This window comes from Centroberyx gerrardi, chromosome 5 (assembly GCF_048128805.1).
Source record: "Centroberyx gerrardi isolate f3 chromosome 5, fCenGer3.hap1.cur.20231027, whole genome shotgun sequence".
Classification (NCBI taxonomy): Eukaryota; Metazoa; Chordata; class Actinopteri; order Beryciformes; family Berycidae; genus Centroberyx; species Centroberyx gerrardi.
The window spans coordinates 19,188,936-19,211,176 of NC_136001.1; the positions used below are offsets into that span (position 1 = coordinate 19,188,936).

General features: G+C 41.3%; 1 protein-coding gene across 1 annotated transcript in view; it reads left to right on the forward strand.

The window, feature by feature from the left end:
- cacna1da (calcium channel, voltage-dependent, L type, alpha 1D subunit, a) overlaps positions 1–22,194 on the forward strand; it is a 57,018-nt gene extending 34,824 nt beyond the window's left edge. Inside the window, 20 exon segments of the mRNA XM_078283719.1 lie at positions 68–269; positions 912–1,070; positions 1,961–2,071; positions 2,682–2,765; positions 8,528–8,656; positions 8,767–8,832; positions 8,925–9,016; positions 9,106–9,265; positions 9,711–9,838; positions 9,955–10,051; positions 10,196–10,298; positions 10,485–10,586; positions 12,377–12,510; positions 13,457–13,573; positions 14,057–14,445; positions 16,761–16,902; positions 16,996–17,158; positions 17,846–17,952; positions 18,296–18,613; positions 18,846–22,194. Of these exon segments, the coding sequence (XP_078139845.1) occupies positions 68–269; positions 912–1,070; positions 1,961–2,071; positions 2,682–2,765; positions 8,528–8,656; positions 8,767–8,832; positions 8,925–9,016; positions 9,106–9,265; positions 9,711–9,838; positions 9,955–10,051; positions 10,196–10,298; positions 10,485–10,586; positions 12,377–12,510; positions 13,457–13,573; positions 14,057–14,445; positions 16,761–16,902; positions 16,996–17,158; positions 17,846–17,952; positions 18,296–18,613; positions 18,846–19,151 (3,109 nt within the window). The 3' untranslated portion in view covers positions 19,152–22,194.
- Positions 22,195–22,241: the final 47 nt, after the last annotated feature.

A 22,241-nucleotide genomic window follows, 5' to 3' on the forward strand; every position in this document is an offset into this window, starting at 1 on the left:
GAAATCTTTGCTGCGTTGCATCTTTGTTGTTTCACCACATTCTCTCTCTGTTGCTGTCCGTTCACAGGTTACTATACAAGGCCATCGACTCCAACAGGGAGAACCTCGGCCCCATCTACAACTACCGCGTTGAGATCTCCATCTTCTTCATCATCTACATCATCATCATCGCTTTCTTTATGATGAACATCTTTGTAGGTTTTGTGATCGTCACATTTCAGGAACAAGGAGAGAAAGAGTACAAAAACTGTGAACTTGACAAGAACCAGGTCAGAGTCAGCATGTTTACACGTCTATTTATGTGTGTGTAAAGTGCTGGTGTGTGTGGAAGCAGTGTGTGGGTTTTATGTATGGATATGTATGATAAGCAGTAGGTAATCTGTATATATAGTTCTTAATGTATTATATAAGTATTGGAAAATGCTTAAATAGATTTTCAGATTTAAATCTATACATTTCTGAGGAGATCTGTTTTCCAGTTGGTAAATCTACACTTAACTCCACAGGAAACCTAGTACACTAAATCTCTCGAGTTTGTGGTTAATGTGAGTAGAAAAGACTGTACACAGTGGCGGGAGTTTCAACAATAATTCATATTTAGGTGCTTTTTCATTTTCATCTTGCTTTAAGCATTGGGATGTGCATACAGTGGGAATTAAGTCAGTAGAGTTTCAGTAGTTATCTGCAATTCTCAAATGCCAGTGTCCCATTTGGCAAATTTTCATGAAAATCCCCTTCTGGTTTGATCACATCCCGAGGATGGAGAGGATCTGATTAATCTGTTAGGCTATTACCTTTTGTCCGTTACACTGCAGGATCTAAGCTTACAATAGGCTTTGTTAGAGTCAAACAGGGCTATTAAGTCTTTTCTCAGCTGTGCAGTAAAACTAAGCACATTTATTTCTGTGCAGCGTCAATGCGTGGAGTACGCTCTGAAGGCTCGTCCACTGAGGAGGTACATCCCTAAGAACCCGTACCAGTACAAGTTCTGGTATGTGGTGAACTCCACCGGGTTTGAGTACATCATGTTTGTGCTCATCATGCTGAACACGCTCTGCCTGGCTGTACAGGTAAGAAGTCCGACTGTAATTACACCCCTGAAACCAAACCAGCTCTTAGAGTTCATTTACAAAATGCTATGAAATGCTGGGAAAGAAATCACTGTCTGTTCAAAATAATGGGGTCACACCTGACAGTGAGGATATTTTAACAATATTTATTTTATGATCTGTAATTTTTTTAATGATTTTTTTAAACAAGATCAGACACTACTTTGTATGTTATGTACCCTTTATTTTGATGTAAAATTAAATGTGATTTTATTATAAAAATATGAATTTATGCTTATATTTGTTTATGTTTATTTAGTTTGTAAACAAACATTGGAGCAAAGTAAAACTTTGTTCAGGTATGAGGGATGAAAAAGTTTCACAAATGCTTATTTTGAATCCTGCTCCTGTGTGTGTGGAAATTATGGGTGATAAATTCAATAACAATCCTATTTGTATAAAGTTAAAAATTCCTAAATAATATTAAATATTATTATAATAATAAATAATAAATATAAAAACAATATTCTCACTGTCAAGTTTGACCCATTCATTTGAATAGACATTTTGTGGAAGGATCAAGCACCAACTGGTCTGAATGCAATGGCCTACCTGCAAAATATGGAAAAAATCATCATTCATCATTCAATATCTCTAAAATATAGAGGAATCACTGTTATTTTATTACCAGTGACTTAATGATTACTTTAACTTTTGTGCTGTCATTTTGCAAGATTTTCTAAGATTTTTTTAAAACATATCACATTTTGGAACAAAACGCCTCATTTCATCAATCTATAGTAACTTCTTTTGTCTACAATCCACTGAAGTGCATTTCAAAATAACAGCAGCCGCTGACATCCTTTCCCCCTCTGTTCTTGTCTCACCATCCGTCCGTCTCTCCTCTGCAGCACTACGGCCAGTCGGCGCTCTTTAACTATGTAATGGACATTCTCAACATGGTCTTCACTGCTGTCTTCACTGTGGAAATGGTTCTCAAACTCATCGCTTTCAAACCCAGGGTGAGCTGCACACAGACACAAACACACACACACACACAAATACGTCCTTGTTTAATATACCCTTATTGTTACACAATTCTATTTGTAGAGTGTTTAAGAATAGAGCATCACATGTGAACGTGTGCATTTTGAACAGTCCATGAATGATTAGTGTTTTCCCCTTGACTGTCCTGCCTGGCCAACAGCTCTGTGTTCAGAAGAAGGACAGGATGCTAGTAAGAGACAGAGTGTGGGGTGCAGTGATGATGCAGTATATATCTTTCAGTGTGATAATCTGCTGTCTGTGACTGGGAAACAAATGACATACAGTTTTGATAGCTTACTCTGAGATAGCACATACTTTATGTTTGTTAAGTTCTTAGCAGTAGTGTTGTGGTGTGGTTTTATGCATGTAATATTAATATTTACATCTGGTTGGTGTGGATTTAGCACTCTGTAATATGTCCATGATCAACCACAAACTGTATGCATGAGTGCACTGAAATATTCAGCAGGGGTTCCAGTGTGTTTTTATGTTAATAGAAATAGATGAATTTCAGCGTGAGAGTTAAGACATGGTATTTTGTGCTAATCTCACCTCCGCCCTGCCCACTCGCCCGACCTCACTCAGGGGTATTTTGGGGACGCCTGGAATGTGTTCGACGCCCTGGTTGTGATTGGGAGCATAGTAGACATTGTTCTCAGTGAGATTGATGTAAGTAAGCCCCGCTTCGACGAGCCCCTCCGCTCTCTGACCTCTCTCTGTGTTCCGGGAGCCTCGGCTCACGTGGCAGGTTTCCACGGCGGGACTCGGGTTTCTTGCTTTCTCTCTGATCGCTCAAAGTCTTAACACGTTCTTGTCTCTTTTTTCCCTCTTTTTTTGCCCTCCCCTGACCCTGCCATTTCATCAAACCTTTTGCACATTCTCTCTCTTCCTCTCACTTTCTCCTCTTCCCTGATCATCTGTATTATTCTCTTTCATTCTGTATCACGCTCTGTCTCTCTCTTTCATTCCCATCTTTACCCATGCGTGTTGTGACTTGCATTAACAGCACTATTTCACTGATGCTTGGAACACGTTTGATGCCTTAATTGTTGTTGGTAGCGTCGTCGATATTGCTATCACTGAAGTTAATGTAAGTACTACTTTTTCTGCCTCCCATGTGGAACTGAAGCCTTACAATAAAGCCATATGGCAATCTCCAGCATTGTTCACAGTACCCAAGTGGTGATCTCTCACCATCATGCTTAACCAGTTTGAATTTGATTAGTGTCCTCCGGTGCGTTTAGTTGCACCCTCCACTTCAAAATGTAAGAGCTACCCTAACTTGATACTTAGCATGATAAAACTTCATATCATTATTAGTAGAAAGCTATGCACAGTTTGCCCAAGATTGTAAGGCGCCATTGGCTTTTTCTGTAAAGCTTCTGTTTGACCTTTCTCCATGTACAGTCCTGTTGCTGGAAGTGCTCTGTCTAGATTCTCTTGTCGGAATATTACAGCTTCTGCATGTCTAATCGTCAATAATGTGTTACAGTACCGTTTGTTACAGGAATCATGACATAATGAAGAACATGCCGATCGTTTACTCTTGACGTGACTGACAATATGTTTCAAAAGAGGTGTCCCACACATTTCCCTGGGAACCTAGGCCTGTATCTGGGTTAGAGCAGTTTGATTTACGATGTGTCCGACTGGTTGTCTAATTCTTACTCTTGTTCATTTTGTTTCCATAGAAACTTGTAGAGGCAAGTATGGCAATGATCCAAATGTCTTTTGTGTGTAACCTGTTTTATAACAACTTTATCTTTGGGACCCCTTTACAGTGCTAATGGATTAAAAACTAAATTAGTCATCTAGTCGTTTTATTGACTTGGGAAAAAAATAGATGTTTCTAATTCTGCAATACAGGAAAGCATAGATTTAATGTTAATCGAAATGTTGTTTCAACATTGATTAAAGTCAGTCAGTCACTCTCAAAATTCATGTCAAGACTCGATAAAATGGTGGATGACTACTTCTCTACTTTACCCAACTACAAAAATACTCTTCTTTCTATGGCTTGGCTGGACAGTGTTCTGCACAAAAACACCTAAAAACGAAGACTAAACGTCTTAATGTGATCTACTTTGCTGTGTTGTGCTTTGGGTTTACCTGGTAAAAATAAAGCTACTATAGAGGTTCAAACTCATAGTCCAAGACACAGACACATGCCAGGGATGCTACGGGAGCAACATTTCACCACGTTTTTTGGGAATAGATATGGTGATGGTGCTTATTATAGGTGCAGTGTACCAAAGTCTCACTGCTCAACCTTCCCCCATCCCCACAGCCCTTCTGAGTGCTCTAGTTTCTGAGCTGCAGTGCTGTTTTTCTGGAGTTATATTTCATATTTCAGTGTTTCTGTGTTTGTGTTCCAAATTGTGCGTCTGCATGAATGTCTGTGGATAAGCACTAACTTTGTTAAAAATGTACTGTGGTACACGTGGGTTATCTGTTTTTATGCATGTGTGTTTTCTGTGTGTGTATGTACTTGAGCGTGTGCGTGTCTGTGCGTGTGTATGTGTGTATGATGTGAATGTTGGTGACATGATGTTGATTTCACAAGGCCTTTCATAGTGGATCTTGTGAGGCACCTTTCACCCACCACTGACTATTGTTTCTGGTTTGCTGTCATTGCATGTGGCTGCTCCTCTTTGTGTCATAGACATACACCAACTAGATCAGATATTATGCTATTCCATTTACTCGTTCGTAATAGCTGATCTACAATGTATTTTATTTTGTTTTTGCTATTTGCTTGCCTGTACCTAATCCATTCGTGAGTTGCGTGATTGTTTGGCTGCTCACCTGAACACTGTGACCTCTCTGAATGCATGCTGAGGAGTGTCAGGCGTTCACCTCATCCCCTAACACCCTGTCCATGTCCCGCCTCTCACAGATGGCGCTCGGCCACCCGCTCCATTCTCCTCCGGTCAGTTTCTCCCATAGAGCCTTTGTGAAGTTTGCCCTTTCTCTCTTGCCATACCGCTCGATTTTTCCCTCCAGACAGAATGGCCCTGGAGCTCAGAGCTTGGACTTGTCCGTCCTACACAACGTTGAGGACAGATGTAGAATCTGTAAAGAACATTCTCCATCTGAAAATTTGGACACAACTTGAGATGTTCAAAAATGTTATTGTTTCTTTTCCTTTCCGTTGTGTAGGCCGCTGCGGCTTCACATGCGCCTAATGTAAGGCATCAATATTAGGTAAACTAATCCAATCAAGTCATGTAGCGATACGATCAAAGCTGGATTGATATCAAAGATGTATCACCATTAGGTTTAAAACTTAGATGAGGCTTCACTTACGGTCCTCAAATTAAAGAAAAAGCATTCTTTCATGATGCAGTTATCAGGTAAGATTCTGTAAACTAAAGCTTCATCAGTGGATCGGAAGACACTTAAAGCAGTCCTGACTGTTTTGATAATATCGTTTACGCTGATGGTGGTTTATTGCAGCTGAGTCTGAGGTTCTTTGATGATCTTGTGTTTGTGTCTCTGTGAGTGATTGTCTCTGTGTTCTGTTCTGTCTTCCTGTAGTGAGCTCTTAAAGCTCAGAATGGAGCTCATGTGTAGAGCAGGTGTGTAGACTCCAGTCAGGTGCATGACCACCTCTACAGTACCTATCTATCCGCTCTCCCTCTTTACATCTCTGTCTTTTCTCTTTTTCCCTCTTTCAGTATGTCTCAGTCTGTCTGTTTTTATTTTCGTCAGTAGTATTTGTTTCTATCTCTTTCTAGCTCTGTTTTCCTCTCCTTCCCACTCCCTCCCTCCCTCTCTCTCTGTCTCTCTCTCTCTCTCTCTCTTTCACTCACTCACCTCTTTCTGCACTGGACTGTGAGAGCGCCCTCCTGTGGCAGCTTTGTTGCAGGGCACTGTTGACATGCATGGGTTGCTGCATTGCTATCAGTTCACCATTGGCTCCTCATCGTCAAAATGTCTTGCGTGTGTGTGCAGTGCTTCTCTGCAACGTGGCGATGCTCAACGCATGCTCCATCAACGCTGTGGCCAGGATTACCTAAAGAACCTCCTCAAGCTAATTCTACATTTTATCATTTCTGCCCATGCTGCACTTCATACTGACAGTTTGTGAAGTACTGTGCTGAGGGAATTGAATGAAGCCATATCTGTCTGGAGTATCTCTTAGTTTCCAGTGCTGAGCGCTACCTTCTGCTGACATTAGGCCTATTCAATGTTGAGTTACTCCTACTTTTGCTGTAAAATCATATATCATAATGCAGGTTCAGCGTAAGCACTACTGCGATAGATACTATTTTTACTTTATTATGCACCTGGCCTCTCTCTGAATGCAATATACACTCTGGATACTGTCAATATCCTATAACTTAAGGGTGTTATTACTAACTGTTTCATCAAATAATAATTGTGTATGGGTGTGGATTTGTGTGAGAGACTGGGTAGATTAATATTTTTATTATGTTTTGTTTTGGTCAGCGAGTATTTGTTTCATTTCAGCCACTTAAAAACATCATTTTCAAAACAACTTGGTTTACATGAATTCATTACAACGCAGATGAGAGTGACGTTGCAGTTGTCTTACACTGTTGGCATTTCCTCTTGACATACAGTCAATGTTCTACAGTCTTTTGGTGTGTGGCAATAATGATGCATCGTGCACACAATGTATGATTTCCGTCTAGTCAAGTCATATGTTGATGTGTATTTGCCTGTATCTCAAGCCTTTTTTGATGAGATACAGGAAAAATAAACCATTAGCTATGAATCTGGGCTGTGTGCCAATAACTAACTTATAGTGCTTTTATCACGACATGAATTCATGAAATTTGTTATGTCAGTCAGTCAGCTTTTCATTAACATTGTCAGTAGAGCGCCAAGCATTTCAACCATTAAAACCATTTAATCGCATCAGTCATGGCCATTACACAGGGGGAGTGATAAAGTTGTGTGCCAGTCTTAAATGTTAATTAGTATTTAAGTAATTTCATGTTGTTTGTCAGTCTTACATGCAATTGTAAGTCCTACATAGGACTTTTGTTAAGCGTTACAAACCTGTTGTGTGGCAGTGTTAAACGTTTAAAGCATTAAGATTATGTTTCATGTCTGTCATTATTTTAAGTGTACATAGGTTGTGATATGCTGTCGATGAATGTCCGTCTTTGATGTCATAGTGTAACAATAAGATAGTTTTGTCCTGTCAGTTTTATATTTTATGTGAGAAGAGTAGTGATCTAGTTCTGTCTACGTCTTGAATGACATGTCCTGGCGTGTGATAAAGACTTTTAAAATGTTATGTGTAAGTGTTTAGCCCAACATGTGGGAGACCTGCGGGTTGTAGTAACTTTGTATAAGTCATTAATACAGGTCTTTGATTTTAAAGCCAACGGAGACTCCTCAGGTGGATGAGACGGGGGTAAGATGCTCCGCCCCCCCTCTCAGGGCCATGCCCATGTTTAGATTTGCATTTGTTTCTTTGTTTGTTATTTTTCTGTTGTCTACAATACCTCCTATGATCTATTGTATTGCTTATTTCAATTTCATTTATGTTCTCATGGTAAGGTCTCCATTCTCTGTATTTTGATTTCTCACATTTGTTTTCAGATGTTTTGTTTGTTTGTTTGCATATATCCTCAAGAATTTGCTCTTCATTTTCCTAACTGTTTGGAGTTATTTTTAAGGAGAGTGTGTCACTCAAACGTGGCAGTGTGTGTCCCGTTAGGTGGGAGCGGTTTTGGGCCGCTCCTCACGTTTGTACCGTTGACACTGCTACATGGTCTCTGCCACCATTCTTGCGTGTGGTAGTGACCCATGGATGACCCCTGGGATCAGGTCACCCAGCTTTGACCTTTGAACCTCCTGGCTGACCCGTTAGGGTTGGTCCCACTGTGACTCCGCATGCAGTGACTCTGGACTGAGGGTGCCATGCTTGTGCAGATGTGTCCTGTCAAGTATGGCAAGGTTTTTCCAGCATGCTTGCCTCCTTGCTTCCTCCCCTGTAGGTCTGTACAGTGACAGAGCTCCTGACAGTGCTTTGGACACAGACTGACAGAAACATATTAGCTGCAGCTACACTGCATGAGAGACTACGCTCACTCTGTATCACTCTCATTTTGTATCAGCTACATCTTTACCAGAACCACTTTTGGTCTCAAATCAAGGGCCATATATGTGATTTATAAAACTGCTGCAGTTTGAACATCTGTCATAAAATTGGTGGTTGGCACTGAACAAGAAATTGAAGCTTTGTTCAAATTCAAAACTACTTTTCTCTAAAAGCTTTAATGGTTTTCCATGACATAAAGATGCAGTGCTGCTTTTTCAGCCCATATGTATCTTGTACTCAGGTCTCAGTTTAGACCTCATAATCATAACCAGTAAAGCACAGCCAGGTACTCTCTGTACAGTAAATACACTACTGCTCTCCCATCCTCTGACTCGGGATTCATTCCCCACAGAACACTGAGGACAGCGCTCGCATCTCCATCACCTTCTTCCGTCTGTTTCGAGTCATGCGATTGGTCAAGCTGCTAAGCAGAGGGGAGGGCATTCGTACCCTGCTGTGGACTTTCATCAAATCCTTCCAGGTGAGGCCTGGTACTACTATTAGCCGATCATTGACTTGAGGGAAACATCCAAGTCACTAATGCATTAATATCAATGTTTTTCTACTTCCTTTCACTCCTTTTGCCTTTAGGCCCTGCCATATGTTGCTCTTCTGATAGCCATGCTGTTCTTCATCTATGCTGTTATTGGCATGCAGGTTGGTAACGAAACTTGATGGAAAAAGGCTTTCCTCTCAGTCTTACCTTGGTTGCTTTTGCAGTTATATTCTGGACAACATTTCTATTTCAGGTGTTTGGTAAGATTGCCATGGTGGACGGCACTCACATCAACAGAAACAACAACTTCCAGACCTTCCCTCAGGCCGTGCTGCTGCTCTTCAGGTCTGCAGGGGTCAGGGGTCATGAGGAATTGAATATAGTGTGTTTTACTTTTCTGGGTCTTGCTGAGTGATAAATGCATTCTTCCCCAGGTGTGCCACGGGTGAGGCATGGCAAGAGATCATGTTGGCATGTATGCCAGGCAAACTGTGTGACCCAGAGTCAGACTACAACCCTGGGGAGGAGATGACTTGTGGCAGTGGATTTGCCATCATCTACTTCATCACCTTCTACATGCTCTGCGCCTTCCTGGTACACATGTTCAGTATACTGTACTGTGCCTAGTATTACTTCCTGCACTGTCACCAGGGCGCTGTAGGGGGCACTGTAGTGACATTTCACATTTTAAATCTACTATGTCTTTTACCACTTACAACAGCTCAACATCATTTGGACTAGTATACATAATAGTATACATCCATTTATTTGGATGTATGTATGCTGTACATAAACCTATACAGTATATATGTATATCAAAACACATACTATATCTATCAAGAGGTAGGACTTTTTGGTCACAATTCACAACCCTATCCGACATGGATTATGGCTGATATCTACACTTTTACAAACTCTGCTGACTGCACTTGTTGTGATACACACATTCCCACAGTTCTTCACACTGTAGAAATAAAGAGATGTAAAAGCACCACAAAACTAAACATACTGACTAAGACATTTTCTTGTGCTTCTCCAGATTATCAACTTGTTTGTGGCCGTCATCATGGACAACTTTGACTATCTAACACGTGATTGGTCCATTCTCGGCCCACACCACTTAGATGAGTTCAAGAGAATCTGGTCAGAGTATGACCCAGAGGCAAAGTATGTGCTTTATTACGTATCTGAAGTAATTCACATTCATGCTTGTGTACAGAAGTGTGTCCCTCAGAAGGTGCATTGACAAGTGACCTTTTACGTCTGGCTTTTCTCTCACACAGGGGCAGAATTAAACATCTGGATGTTGTAACCCTGCTCCGTCGAATCCAACCTCCTCTCGGCTTTGGCAAACTGTGTCCTCATAGAGTGGCTTGCAAGGTCTCTTCTCCACTCCTCTCTTCTCCTCTTCTCTTTTCTTCTCTTCTCTTTCTCTTCTTACACACACACATGCACACAAGCAAACCGATTATTTAGCTTTCCAGTTCTACCATGTTAAAGTCCTGTAACCACTCTCTCTTTCAGAGACTGGTAGCCATGAACATGCCTCTGAACAGTGACGGCACAGTCATGTTCAACGCCACTCTGTTTGCATTGGTGCGCACGGCCCTGAAGATCAAAACAGATGGTATGAGACAAATAAGCACAAATCACACCACACTGTACTGCTGCTGAAACACACATACACATGTACTGCTGACGCACACACACTCCAATGTTCTCCATTACCTGTAATTACGAGCTTGTGTCGACTGAAAATGGCTGTGAACTGGTGTGCTCGTTTCTCAGGGAGGTTTTTTCCCCTGTGGTGCAGGTAATCTAGAGCAGGCTAACGAAGAGCTGCGGGCTGTCATCAAGAAAATCTGGAAGAGAACCAGCATGAAGCTGCTGGATCAAGTGGTTCCCCCTGCTGGTGGTTAGTGGAATCGGCCCGTGTCTGTCAGAAGAAATCACATATGCCTGATAGCACTTCTGTTATACTTTGACACACAATCCTAACTAAATGAACCTGCACAAAATCACACATGACAAGTGGACATAGTGATTGCATCCACCGATTCACATGCTGTGTGTATAGAATTACAGGAAACAAGAAACTGCTCTTTCATAACGACGCTCCAAAATAAAAAAAAGACTCACTCACACATATGGTGCAACGTCAAACACACACTGTAGAGTGCACACACCCAGACAGACTCAAGCACACATACACACAAATAAAGCTGTATCCTGCTGTTTCTGCTCTGCTCATGTTCTCCTGGTTGCCCTTCAGCAGTGTGTTCTTATCCATGTGTGTTTGATCCACACTCCTCCCTCCTGCCCTGGATGCTGATGGAGGCCACTGACTGTCTGCTGGGCTTTGGGCTTGCATGGCCTTGTAGACCACTGTGCAAGTGCATGCTCTGTCTTTCTCACTAATCTCTCTCTCTCTCTCTTTCCCTATCTCTCATCTTGCTTTACATCTCTCTCGCTCTGTCCTCTCTGTCTCTCTCTGTTGTCTTAATCTCTGTCCTTTTTCTCACTGCTTGAGCTTCCACAGCTTCTTTTCCTTATACTGTTTATCTATGTATCCAAAACTCTTAAGTACTTCAGAATATTCTGAAGCAGTTCTGTTTTAGGGTGGTGGCATGGAACTAGTGTTGCCTCTCTCTCCGATCTCTGTCCCCAGCGTGCTTGTTTAAAGTGACTCAGACCCCTGCTTCAGAATGATTCTCACGCACTCACGCACATACTCTTTTAAAAAAAAAAAAAAAAATCCACTGGACAAAAAGTACACCATACATGCAAACACACACACCCATACACTGTTTCAGGTTCTTGCTGAAGTATTCACTGACTCATATTCACATACATCACATGACACAAGCACATAACATGAGCGCAAACACAAACATGTACACTAACATACTGACATGTATGCCTAGGTCTGCTTGCTTGCATGTGCTAAAGTAGTAGAGTAAATGGCATCCTCGGACATACGTTTTAACACAGAAGCTGTCCAAACACCCCGCTCTCTCCCAACAAAACATATCTAAAAAATATGTTTGAGTGCATCCAAAAAAGTGGCTCAAACTAAATCTTGCCTAAATATTGAACAATTCATCTGTCATCTAATAATAATGCAGTTAAATAGCACTACTAATTATACAGATTGAAAATAAGGAGTAGTTTGAGACATAAATCATGAGCCTATTTGACCCTAATTGTGCTTTTTCTGTTCTCTCTATCATTAGCCCACCATTGGGGGATAGAGAGAAGCTACAGTGGCAATATTACTGACAGCTATTACACACATTAATAGGTGTTTGAGCATTTATTTGCACCATCCTTTGTAAGTTAAAATCAAACATATAATATAGAAGATCTACCTTGGATCATCTAAATCTCTTCCAAAGTAGGCACACTGTACACAACTGAAGACACTGTAGCATATATTTGGTTTTCTGTTCTCTTTGGACTACAGATAAGGATCTCAGGTGGTACAGATCGAGGTACAGTATATACACCATCAAGATGGATGTATATGATGTGGATATAAATCATGTGGGTGGGCATTGATGAGTGCATCACATTTACAGCAGGGGGTGCTGCCCAGTGTGTTGAGGAGAAGGGGCGAGGGGAAGGGTCATGGACAGGCTCTCTCTCTCAGGGTGCTGTGTAGTGACCTGCTGACACAGGAAGCGTTTGTGTGGTCTGTTCACTCAGATGATGAGGTAACCGTGGGGAAGTTCTATGCCACCTTCCTGATACAGGACTACTTTAGGAAATTCAAGAAACGTAAAGAGGAAGGCCTGGTGGGTGCACACCCCTCCCAAAACAACACAGCCATTGCTCTACAGGTGAGCCTCACAGTGTGTGTGTGTGTGTGTGTGTGTGCGTGTGTGTGTGCGTGTGTGTGCGTGTGCGTGTGCATGTGTGCATGTGAGTGTCTGAGAGAGAGAGAATATTGGGGAAAATGTGTGAAAACATTTATGAACGTTTTAATATGATGAAATGATGTCTGTAAAAGTTGTCTTTGTGCATTTCATTTAAATATCATTAAGTGTGCTAATGTTATGGTTTATGATTCAGCAGGTCATTCATGATCAAAGATATTGGTGTACAGTATGAATCTGTTCCTGTGATTTACGTGTCTCTAGTGTGTGAACTTTACCACTGTTACTCATGTCCCTGCGTCCTTTTATGTCATAGATGTTGATGTTAAGTGTGTGTCACTGTCTCCATCCATTACCATCGTCATTACACGTGTTTTTTGTGCATCACAAGTCACCCATCGGCTCACAAAGTTCATATGCCAAGCTTGTTTCCATTTCCTTTATCTTTGGCTTAAATACCATACATCATTGTTGGACGATCAACACGATCGATCCTATTATTATTTCCCCTACCAGCCTATAGTTTGTTTACAATGAAAGCTTTGTGTATTTCTTGCTAATTTGGTTACTTACACTAAAAGGAAAGGAAAATAAATAAATGTAATTGATTTTCAATGCATTCACAAAAGCAAATGTTAGAGAAGGCACAGCTGGGTGCTACACAACACATCTCAACTGAGTAAACTCACAGCAGGCCACATTCAGGAGAGCACATTTGTCTGTCTCTGTGTTCTCATCTCTCACAGTCTGTCTAGCACTGTAAATGTCAGGTGTTGCATATTCCAGCAGAGATGTGTGTATGCCCAGTATGTGTGGTTGTGATTGTATGATGTTGGTACTGTAAGGAGTCTCTTGGCTCAGAGGAAGGTCCCAGCTGTAGCTCTTAGCCCTTTCATTGTCATGGTTTCAGGCTGGCCTTCGCACGCTGCATGATATTGGGCCCGAAATTCGCCGAGCGATATCATGTGATCTGCAAGATGACGAACTAGTAGACTTTATTCCAGAGGAAGACGAGGAAATTTATAGGGTAACTGATTTAATTTTACCTGCCTGGCAGGGTAAATATCTGTGGCATAAAGTTAAATATTATGCTTGTATTATTGTCTTCTACCTGAGGTTATGAAGTTGCTCAGTGGAGCTTTTCCATAGTAATGCACATATAAAAGAGCAACCTTTACCTGTCTGACACCCTTGACTTAGTGGGGGGGAATGTACTAATAGAGAAACAGTGTTAAAATCTCTAGTAAATGTATTGATCTACAAAAGAGTAGAACTATATAGCTTTTTAGTTTATTTAGTTTATTTGGGCTTCTTATGTTTTTCCTCCATTTCAAACAAACATTTTGCTCACATAATGTCATAAGCCATTAAACCAGCTTCTGAACTTATTTTTTGCCCATACAATTTCTGAAAAGAAAATCAACCCTGAGACTTAACATCAATAGCACATTTGTTCTCCATTGTAAGAAATGGAAACCCTGGCGTTTTGACCTTAAACGTTCCTTCACAGCGTAACGGCGGACTCTTCGGTAACCATGTCATGAACGGGGGCCATCGACGATCCAACGGCCACCAGACCAACGCCACGCAGCGGCCTCTCCAAGTGCAACCGCCCCCACACTACGCCCACATGGAGCAGCCAGTGGGACGCCTGTGTCGAGCCAATGCAATGTCCCACCCCAACCACCATCATCACCACCACCACCATCACCACCGCCACCACAACTCCTATGGCAAGTCACCAAAATCCACCAACATCAACCTCAACAATGCCAACGTGTCCAGTCTGCCCAACGGGGGACACCATCGCTACTACGAGCATGCGCCTCCCAATGGCTACCCAGGTCTACGCAGCTCCTACTATGACTATGACAAGCCCCGGACCCCGCAGGGGCAAAGGTAACCGCACACTGATCACCAGCCATCGCTCTGCTGTTAAAGTGGTTCAAGTGTCAGATCTGTTGGCCAGAATAATCGATAAAAAGAAAAATCCACCCTAAAACACAAATTGGTGATGTATCTTGTATTTCTGGGCCCATTTTGTTGTTTTGTGGTGTATTTTTCTTATTCCCCCAGATAACTTGTCAGATGTAGATGATGTGACATCATGTTGAGATATTTCCAGTGCAGCCACAACGGAGATTGAGTCCATCTTGTTGCCTACAGTGTCTTCACAGTAGTGAGATAGTGTTACGCTCTCTAGTGTTCATCCAGTGCAGAAGAGCAAAGGCCATTCTGAATGTCATGTCATTTTTTCAACTCCACAATGCAGTCAAAGTTTTGTGTTGTGAAATTTTGTGTCAGAAACTATAGTTACATCCCTACATCAATATACCATAATGCAATGCAGCCACAAGACATGTTGCATTTTGAATATGGGATGTTGCAGTGATCATAAACACGCCCCAATGTTCTCAAAATAGTTGGCTAGCAAGCTGTATTTATTGCCCATATGCTTTTCTTTGAAAGCAGAAAATTCACATGCCTTCTCTCAGGCATGTTGAAAATTCTGGGAAATGTAATAAATCACTAACTGAAGTAGAAGTAGATGATGCAGCTTGAGGGAAAGTGGGTACACCAAAAAGAAAATTACAACACTAAACAAAATAACGCATAAATACATCACAAACTGATGATATCTACCTGTGTAAGAGTCTCCAAGGGTGGATTTTTCTTTAAGTATTAGGCGGAAGCTCCAAACACAGCGATCTTCAAATGGCATGATAGATTAGAACTGTATAGAAGTTTTAAATTTTCCCTCGCTGTATTTATCACCTGAGGGGTTTTCTTAGTCTTTCATGGGCATTCATGCAGCTATCTCAGGATGTATGATGTCACAGCACATAACTGAGGCAACAAAATACATTGGGATTAGTTTTTATGCAATCAGAGCATGCTGCTACCAGAAGACCTAAGGACATTATCTGTTGCATAAGTGTTTTTTTCCCACAGGCAGGAACCAGCTTCTTATCAGACCTTTTCTTTTCACAGACCTATAGTATAAACCCTTCATTCCATAATGGATCAAAAGCACTCTTTCATGCTGACAGTTAATTTCATAAGTGACCAATAGTACACTATCTCCAGATTTCCCATTCCACATGTTCAGTATGCCGCTCCAGTATTGGGCTTTTCTTTGTTCAATACCCAATAAGTTTGGGGGACAATTTCATTCCTGTCACTTTACGAAAGACAAATGATTTTCAGTTTGTTTGCTATCTTAAGTGAAGAAAATGGAATTGTCAACCAACATTGGAGCGTGCATCTGCCACCATGCTCTTTCCTCCTCATACATATATATGAGAATGCTGTATATGTTTCATATACTGTATGATATATATGTCACGCTTTCCCCCCTTTTCTCTGTGTCCTCTCCTTCTCCCTTTCTCCTGCCTAACCAAAATGCTTTCTCTCAACCATCCCTCTGCTTTCTTGGACAGAAGGCGCTACTATGAGACCTATGTTAGGTATGTTGTTTTCCTAGGTGTGGCTCCAGCAGTATGTCTCCACGGCAAAGGGGGAATATATTTTTCTATTTATTTATTTATTTGTTTCATTTTGATTTGGTTTTGGATCAGTGAATGGTTGCATCCCTGCTAAGTCAGTGTTATGTACTATATGCTGGCCAGTCATTTGTTTCGTTGCCACTAGCTTCTATTATAACACAGTTGTGTCAATGCTTCAAAGTAAAAGGAGAGATCAAATTAAGTGTGAGTGGCCAGCATACAACTTAGACCAGTCCTGCTTTATGCATGTGTCGGCGAGGAAGGAGAGCACCACCAAAAGAAGTGATGTGCTTGCTTTGAAGGAGGACCTGCCTGAATCCAAGGAAGTGTATGAGAATGTTTTTAAAATCCTAATTTGATGACAGCACTAGTTTCCTTTTACACCAATATCCCCAAAATTACCTGTATTCACGATTCATAACAAGAAAGAGATCTGTGTTGTAATTAATTTGACTAAGGATATCAAAATGAACAGCATCAATAATTTCCCTTTTAAACTGTTGTCAAATGAAACACTGAGTGATGCTCTTCAGCTTGAAACTGCCTGTTGTCTTGGTTAGGCTGTGGTGACTTGGTAAATAAGGGTGTTCAGTTGCATCGCTGCCCCCTGGAGGCTTGCGTCTGCATGGCAGTGCATGGCCCTATTCCCATGACCCCCTGAAGAGCAACACTGTGCACCTGTGACCCCTGTGCCTGACCTTCCATCAGGTCCCACGGAGGGGATGGCCACCACCCGACCATCCGCAGGGAGGAGGAGTTGGATGAGGACCGTTTCTCTGGGGAGTACTACAGTGGGGAGGAGTTTTATGAAGATGACAGCATGCTGTCAGGGGACAGGTATTACTACTTTGCATTTCCTTTTGAATTTTACTTAGCTATTTTGCCCTGCTTATGAGAAGGAATGGGAAACTCTCCCAAGAAAACAGAAATTTTAGTAAGCAAGTCCTATGTTCAATATGTTGACAGGTATCAGAACAGTGACACAGAGTATGAGACTCCCAAAGGTTACCATCACCCTGACAGTTACTATGACGATGACGAGCAGCCTCTCTACCGCGACTCACGGAGGTCGCCAAAGAGACGACTGCTTCCTGCCACACCTCAAGGTATCTCCTTACTCAGCATGCAGCATGGTTCAGACGCTTTCCATATCAATGTCTACATAAGATGCTCCATACTAAATTCTATCAATTGTAAATAAGCTGCCAAACTCTAAAATAAACAGAAAAGTTTCCTTTAGACCACATGCAACTTTGAAAAATTAGCTGTAGGCTGTAGGCTATCTATCCAGAAAATACCACATTTACAACCTCAGAAAAAAATCACAGAAATGCATACATAGATATGGCATGAAAACACAAAAGCCACCTAAAGGTACAGGATACATATTACACAGGAAAAGACACAGACATGGACAGGACACAGTAGCCACCCAAAGGTACAAGACCCACATTACACAGGACAAGACACAAAACAACACAGGACAAGACACAAAACAACACAGGACAAGACACAAAACAACACAGGACAAGACACAAAACAACACAGGACAAGACACTAAATTAAACAGGATACAAAATGAGCCTAACCCTCTTGAATCATACTGTATGTTTGCTAGATTTAAGCAACGCACACAAAACATACATAGAATTTCACAGGACATTTAACCTCATTAAACTTTGTCTTTTACCCATTTTTTCATATTCCTTTGAGTGTTTGTGGTCTTAATGTGTTGCATGCATTCAAAGTTTCCTGCATGAGGTCACTCACTAGTCCACTCCTCACTTGTTAAGGTCACAGGAGGCCATCCTTCAACTTTGAGTGTCTGCGCAGGCAGAGTAGCCAGGACGAGCTTCCACATCAGCGTACTGCTCTACCACTGCACCTTATGCAGCACCAGGTAACACTCATAGTCACAACTGTACTGTTTACTCACTAATCTTGTCATATACACTCCTTTGTGTCACATTTTGGAGTTTTGTTTGTGTTATTACATGACTGCTTCCCTCAATCTTTTCACTAACTGCAAGTTGTAATTGACTGATGCTATACATCACAGCAATTAAAAAAATGTATTTGTTGAAACAAGGTAAAATGCATATATGAAATAGAAGAGAGTTGTGTTGCACACATGCTCCAAGAGTAGTAGTAGTAGAATAATAGTACAATTCGACTGCACTACAACTGCTTGTTATGCAGCTGTCTGTAAAATCTGTATTTATTACTCACTCCTACCCCGTCAGGTTATGGCTGTAGCAGGCCTGGACTCCAGCAGGGCCCACCGCCTCTCCCCAACCCGCTCCACCCGCTCCTGGGCCACGCCCCCCGCCACCCCAGCCAGTAAAGAGCAGTCGCCATACTACACCCCACTCATCCGTGTGGATCACCCACATAGGGAGAGTGCCGCCAGCAGCCAGGTGTCTGTGCGCAAGAGCTCCTGGTACACAGACGACCCCGAGTACTCCCAGAGGACCTACTCGCCGGTCCACCTGCAGGTACCGCCAGAGTACCGAAACCAGTACCACCAGAAGAGAGGCAGCGCCACCAGCCTAGTGGAAGCGGTGAGTCTGAGGGTTGGCGGGGACGTAAGGAGGAAAGGGGGGTATGGAAATTGGAGGTGTCCCCAACCAGATGATCAGATCTCACAGGCATTGTTTTTTACTTGTATACAGTAATCAAATAGGCCTCAGGCTTGTTATGCTACAGCAAATAAATGAATGCATTACAGAAGTCGTGAAAGAACATTTTCAAAAACTCACTAACATATTTCTTTTCTCACATGCTGTCGAGCAGGTTTTGATATCGGAAGGGCTTGGGAGATATGCCAAGGATCCCAAGTTTGTCGCTGCCACAAAGCATGAGATAGCAGACGCCTGTGAGATGACGATAGATGAGATGGAGAGTGCGGCCAGCCACCTGCTGAACGGCGGCGTGGCCCCGGGCGTCAACGGGGTCAACGTGTTCCCCATTCTGACTCCAAGGGACTATGAACTGCAGGACACCGCAGCCAGCTACAGCGACGAGGAGCCGGAGACAGAACCCAGAGCTCCTTATGAGGAGGACCTGGCAGACGAGATGATATGCATCACAACTTTATAGCAGTGGCTGGAGAACTCTGCAAACTAGAACCTTGTCAGAATACCATCAGTGAAAATATAAAAAGAAAATGCATCTATTGGCTCTGACCAAAAGAAGTGCCTTTTACATTGAAGAGAAAAGGCACCTAGAAGAGAGACGCATTAGTCCCGTCCATTTAATTGTTCTCCACCTGCCAGCAAAGGAGGTCACAGCACAGAGCCAGCTACCACCCCTGCTGCACCGAGGGGACTGACCACGCCCTCCTGTCAAAGCCCTTGACTCGGAGGTGACATACTGGTCCAGCCCGCAGCCAATCAGAGATGAGGACATTGTTGTCAGTGAAGGAGATGGACCCATTGGCAAAGGTGTGAGATACTGGAGGGCGGGTCTCTTAGGGTGATGACAATCAGATGTAAGATGTCATTACCTCAGTCACTTTATTAAGGTTTGGCATATCATGCAAGTTTTCAATGCAAGCATAGAAAGGCATATCTCCTCCCTTAGTCATTAGAAGAACTTGATCCCTATGTTGTTAGACCAGAACATTTAAATGATTGCTATAGATGAGTCAAAAAGAGAAGAGCACCAGTAGAGTTGTACCAGATTATGCAGGAAATTACTGTCCTACTTATAGCATCATTCAACTTGAGATATGTACTTTTGAAGCGACAAAAGCATTTGTGATAAATGCACTAGCAGGCAGGTTATTTTAAATTTTAGAATAGCCTGATTAATATTTCATAGTTGATATGCTGTAAATTGTATTATATAACAAAAGAAAACTTTGTAAAGAGATATTCTATATTTTGTAATTATGTACCATTTAAAAGATCAGCAATATGGACCCTTGTGACTCCTATTATGCTATAAAAGCAAACTGCATTATTTTATTAGGTACAATATTCTGATATTTATTTGCCTTTTATTTTTTGCTAATATGCACCCTTTACTTTGCCTATGAAAACAGCATTTTTAAGAGGTTATGCTTGTGTGACAACACTACTGCACAAGATATGCAAATGGCTTTGTTTTATGAGCATAGGAGTATATGTGTTACTTCACCAAACCAACACCAGTTGCATAAGGTTAAGCCCCCTTTAAAGGAGCATTTTTAGAAGGTAAGCCTCAAGGATCCTGTGCTGAAATTTTATACAGATGTGATGAACATTTGTTTGCATATTTTGTGCAGGGCATGCACAAGAATTTAAAATGCATAGTGCATTAACAATGCTGCTTTTTTTAGTTGGTTTCAAAGTCAAACCTAGGTTTCATCAGCCCCTACTGAAATGCCTTTTTGCTGCTGAAAGAACGAAAAATGATAGATGTTAATAACAGGGATAAATTAGTATATCTCACTGCTTGTGCTGGGATTTTCCTGGACATACTCTGTGTCGATCATGGTGTGATTCCTTTGAACCTTTGTACTGAATCTTCGTTATCACATCTTAGCCTTCATGTTGTGTGTGAGGGCTTGGACCGAGCCTGTGGTGGCAGGAGAAGCATGCGCGCATCCAAAGGCCGTCCGCAGGTGAGAGATGCTTTTGTGTTGTAGGTGGAAAGACAGAGGGTGTCCTCATGTCAGGATGCGTCCCAGCTGGAGAGAGGCTAAGCAATACTAACCCCCCACCCCTTTCTCTCTCAGCCTGCCTGGTTCCTGCATACAGTATACCTCGTTAGGCATCGGGGACAACATATCACTGTCTCAACGTGTTTGTTTGTCACAGTGTCCCGCAGTGGAGTTTTGGCAAGAAAATTGAATTGAGTAGGGTGAAGCTGCCCCGTGAACCTGGTCTTTCATTTGCTTTATGTTTTTCCTCTCATCATATATTTAAATAAATGATATTGGGAGGGTGAACTGATCCTGGACCCATGACAAGGGACAACCGAAGCTCACAAGTTGGAACACAAGACAATAAGAAATCCTTTTGTTTTTATCAGCTATCATCAAATATTAATCTATCACAATCACAATAAGGATACTGGATAAAATACTTTGAAATGGGCTTTTTCAGGCAATACCCTGAGAGTTTGAATTAGCACAGAGGATATTTAGGGTAAGACAACTATGTGATCTGTTGTTCATGAGTGTTTGATTTGTAGTTGAGTGCGTACTGTACTCTAATTCAACCGAATACTGTCATGAAAATGTAGGTTTTCCACTTTGTGTGCACATTGAAAGGGCTCTTTGAATTGTTTGTGAGTAAAAAAAATGTGTTCTAGTCCTTTTGTTGATGAGTATCATATAAAAGGACCAATGCACATAACAGGCACATTGTACTATTCGTAGCAATTACAGTACTGATGAACTGAAGATATGCATTATTTTGTAAACACTTTTAAAAGTTGTGTTAAACTAAAGATGAAAACAACTTACTTTTACCTCATGTCAGGGATTCCTGAAAAAAAAGAAAATAATGATTTGGTTCAGTCTATACCAATGGTATTTAAATATTAGCACATAGCTGTTTGTCTTTGCACAAGTAACTGTATAGTGCTTTTGTTTCTCCTTTTTCTAAACAGATTTGTGTATTAAGGTGAGACAATTTTGTACTTTTTGTGACTGTGTGTATGGTTTAGTGAATTCTATATTTGTCATTTACACCTCACCTTACAATGCTGGGAATGAAAGAGTATTTAAAAAAAATACTGTTCCTCTGTTCGCGGGTAGGGAAAAAAATCCAATGGTAAAGTACCAGTTTACAGAGAAACACCTATTGATTTGAACATTTTTATTAGTTTTCATCATATTGTTATGATTATCATTACTATTACAACTATTAATGTTCTTAATGATGTATTAAAATAGAGGATAATGTAAAATATGTACAAAAGTATGGAAAGACCCATGGTAATGTTCTCTACTTGAAAGTCTTGATATTTGCTCTGTAATGTTTTTATTCAGTAAACATAATTTCTCTTAGTAGCAAATGCTTTACTATAACCCTCTAGGTTTTGTATCAATACATTTTTTGTATTTTTCCATTTTATTTTGGCCTTGACTTTATTTGAATCGATACTGATATTTTATTTTCTATTATTATTGAATAAACTTATGCTGAATTACTGTTCTCCTTTATTTATCTTCTGCAGTTTTTAGAGAATAAGTAGACA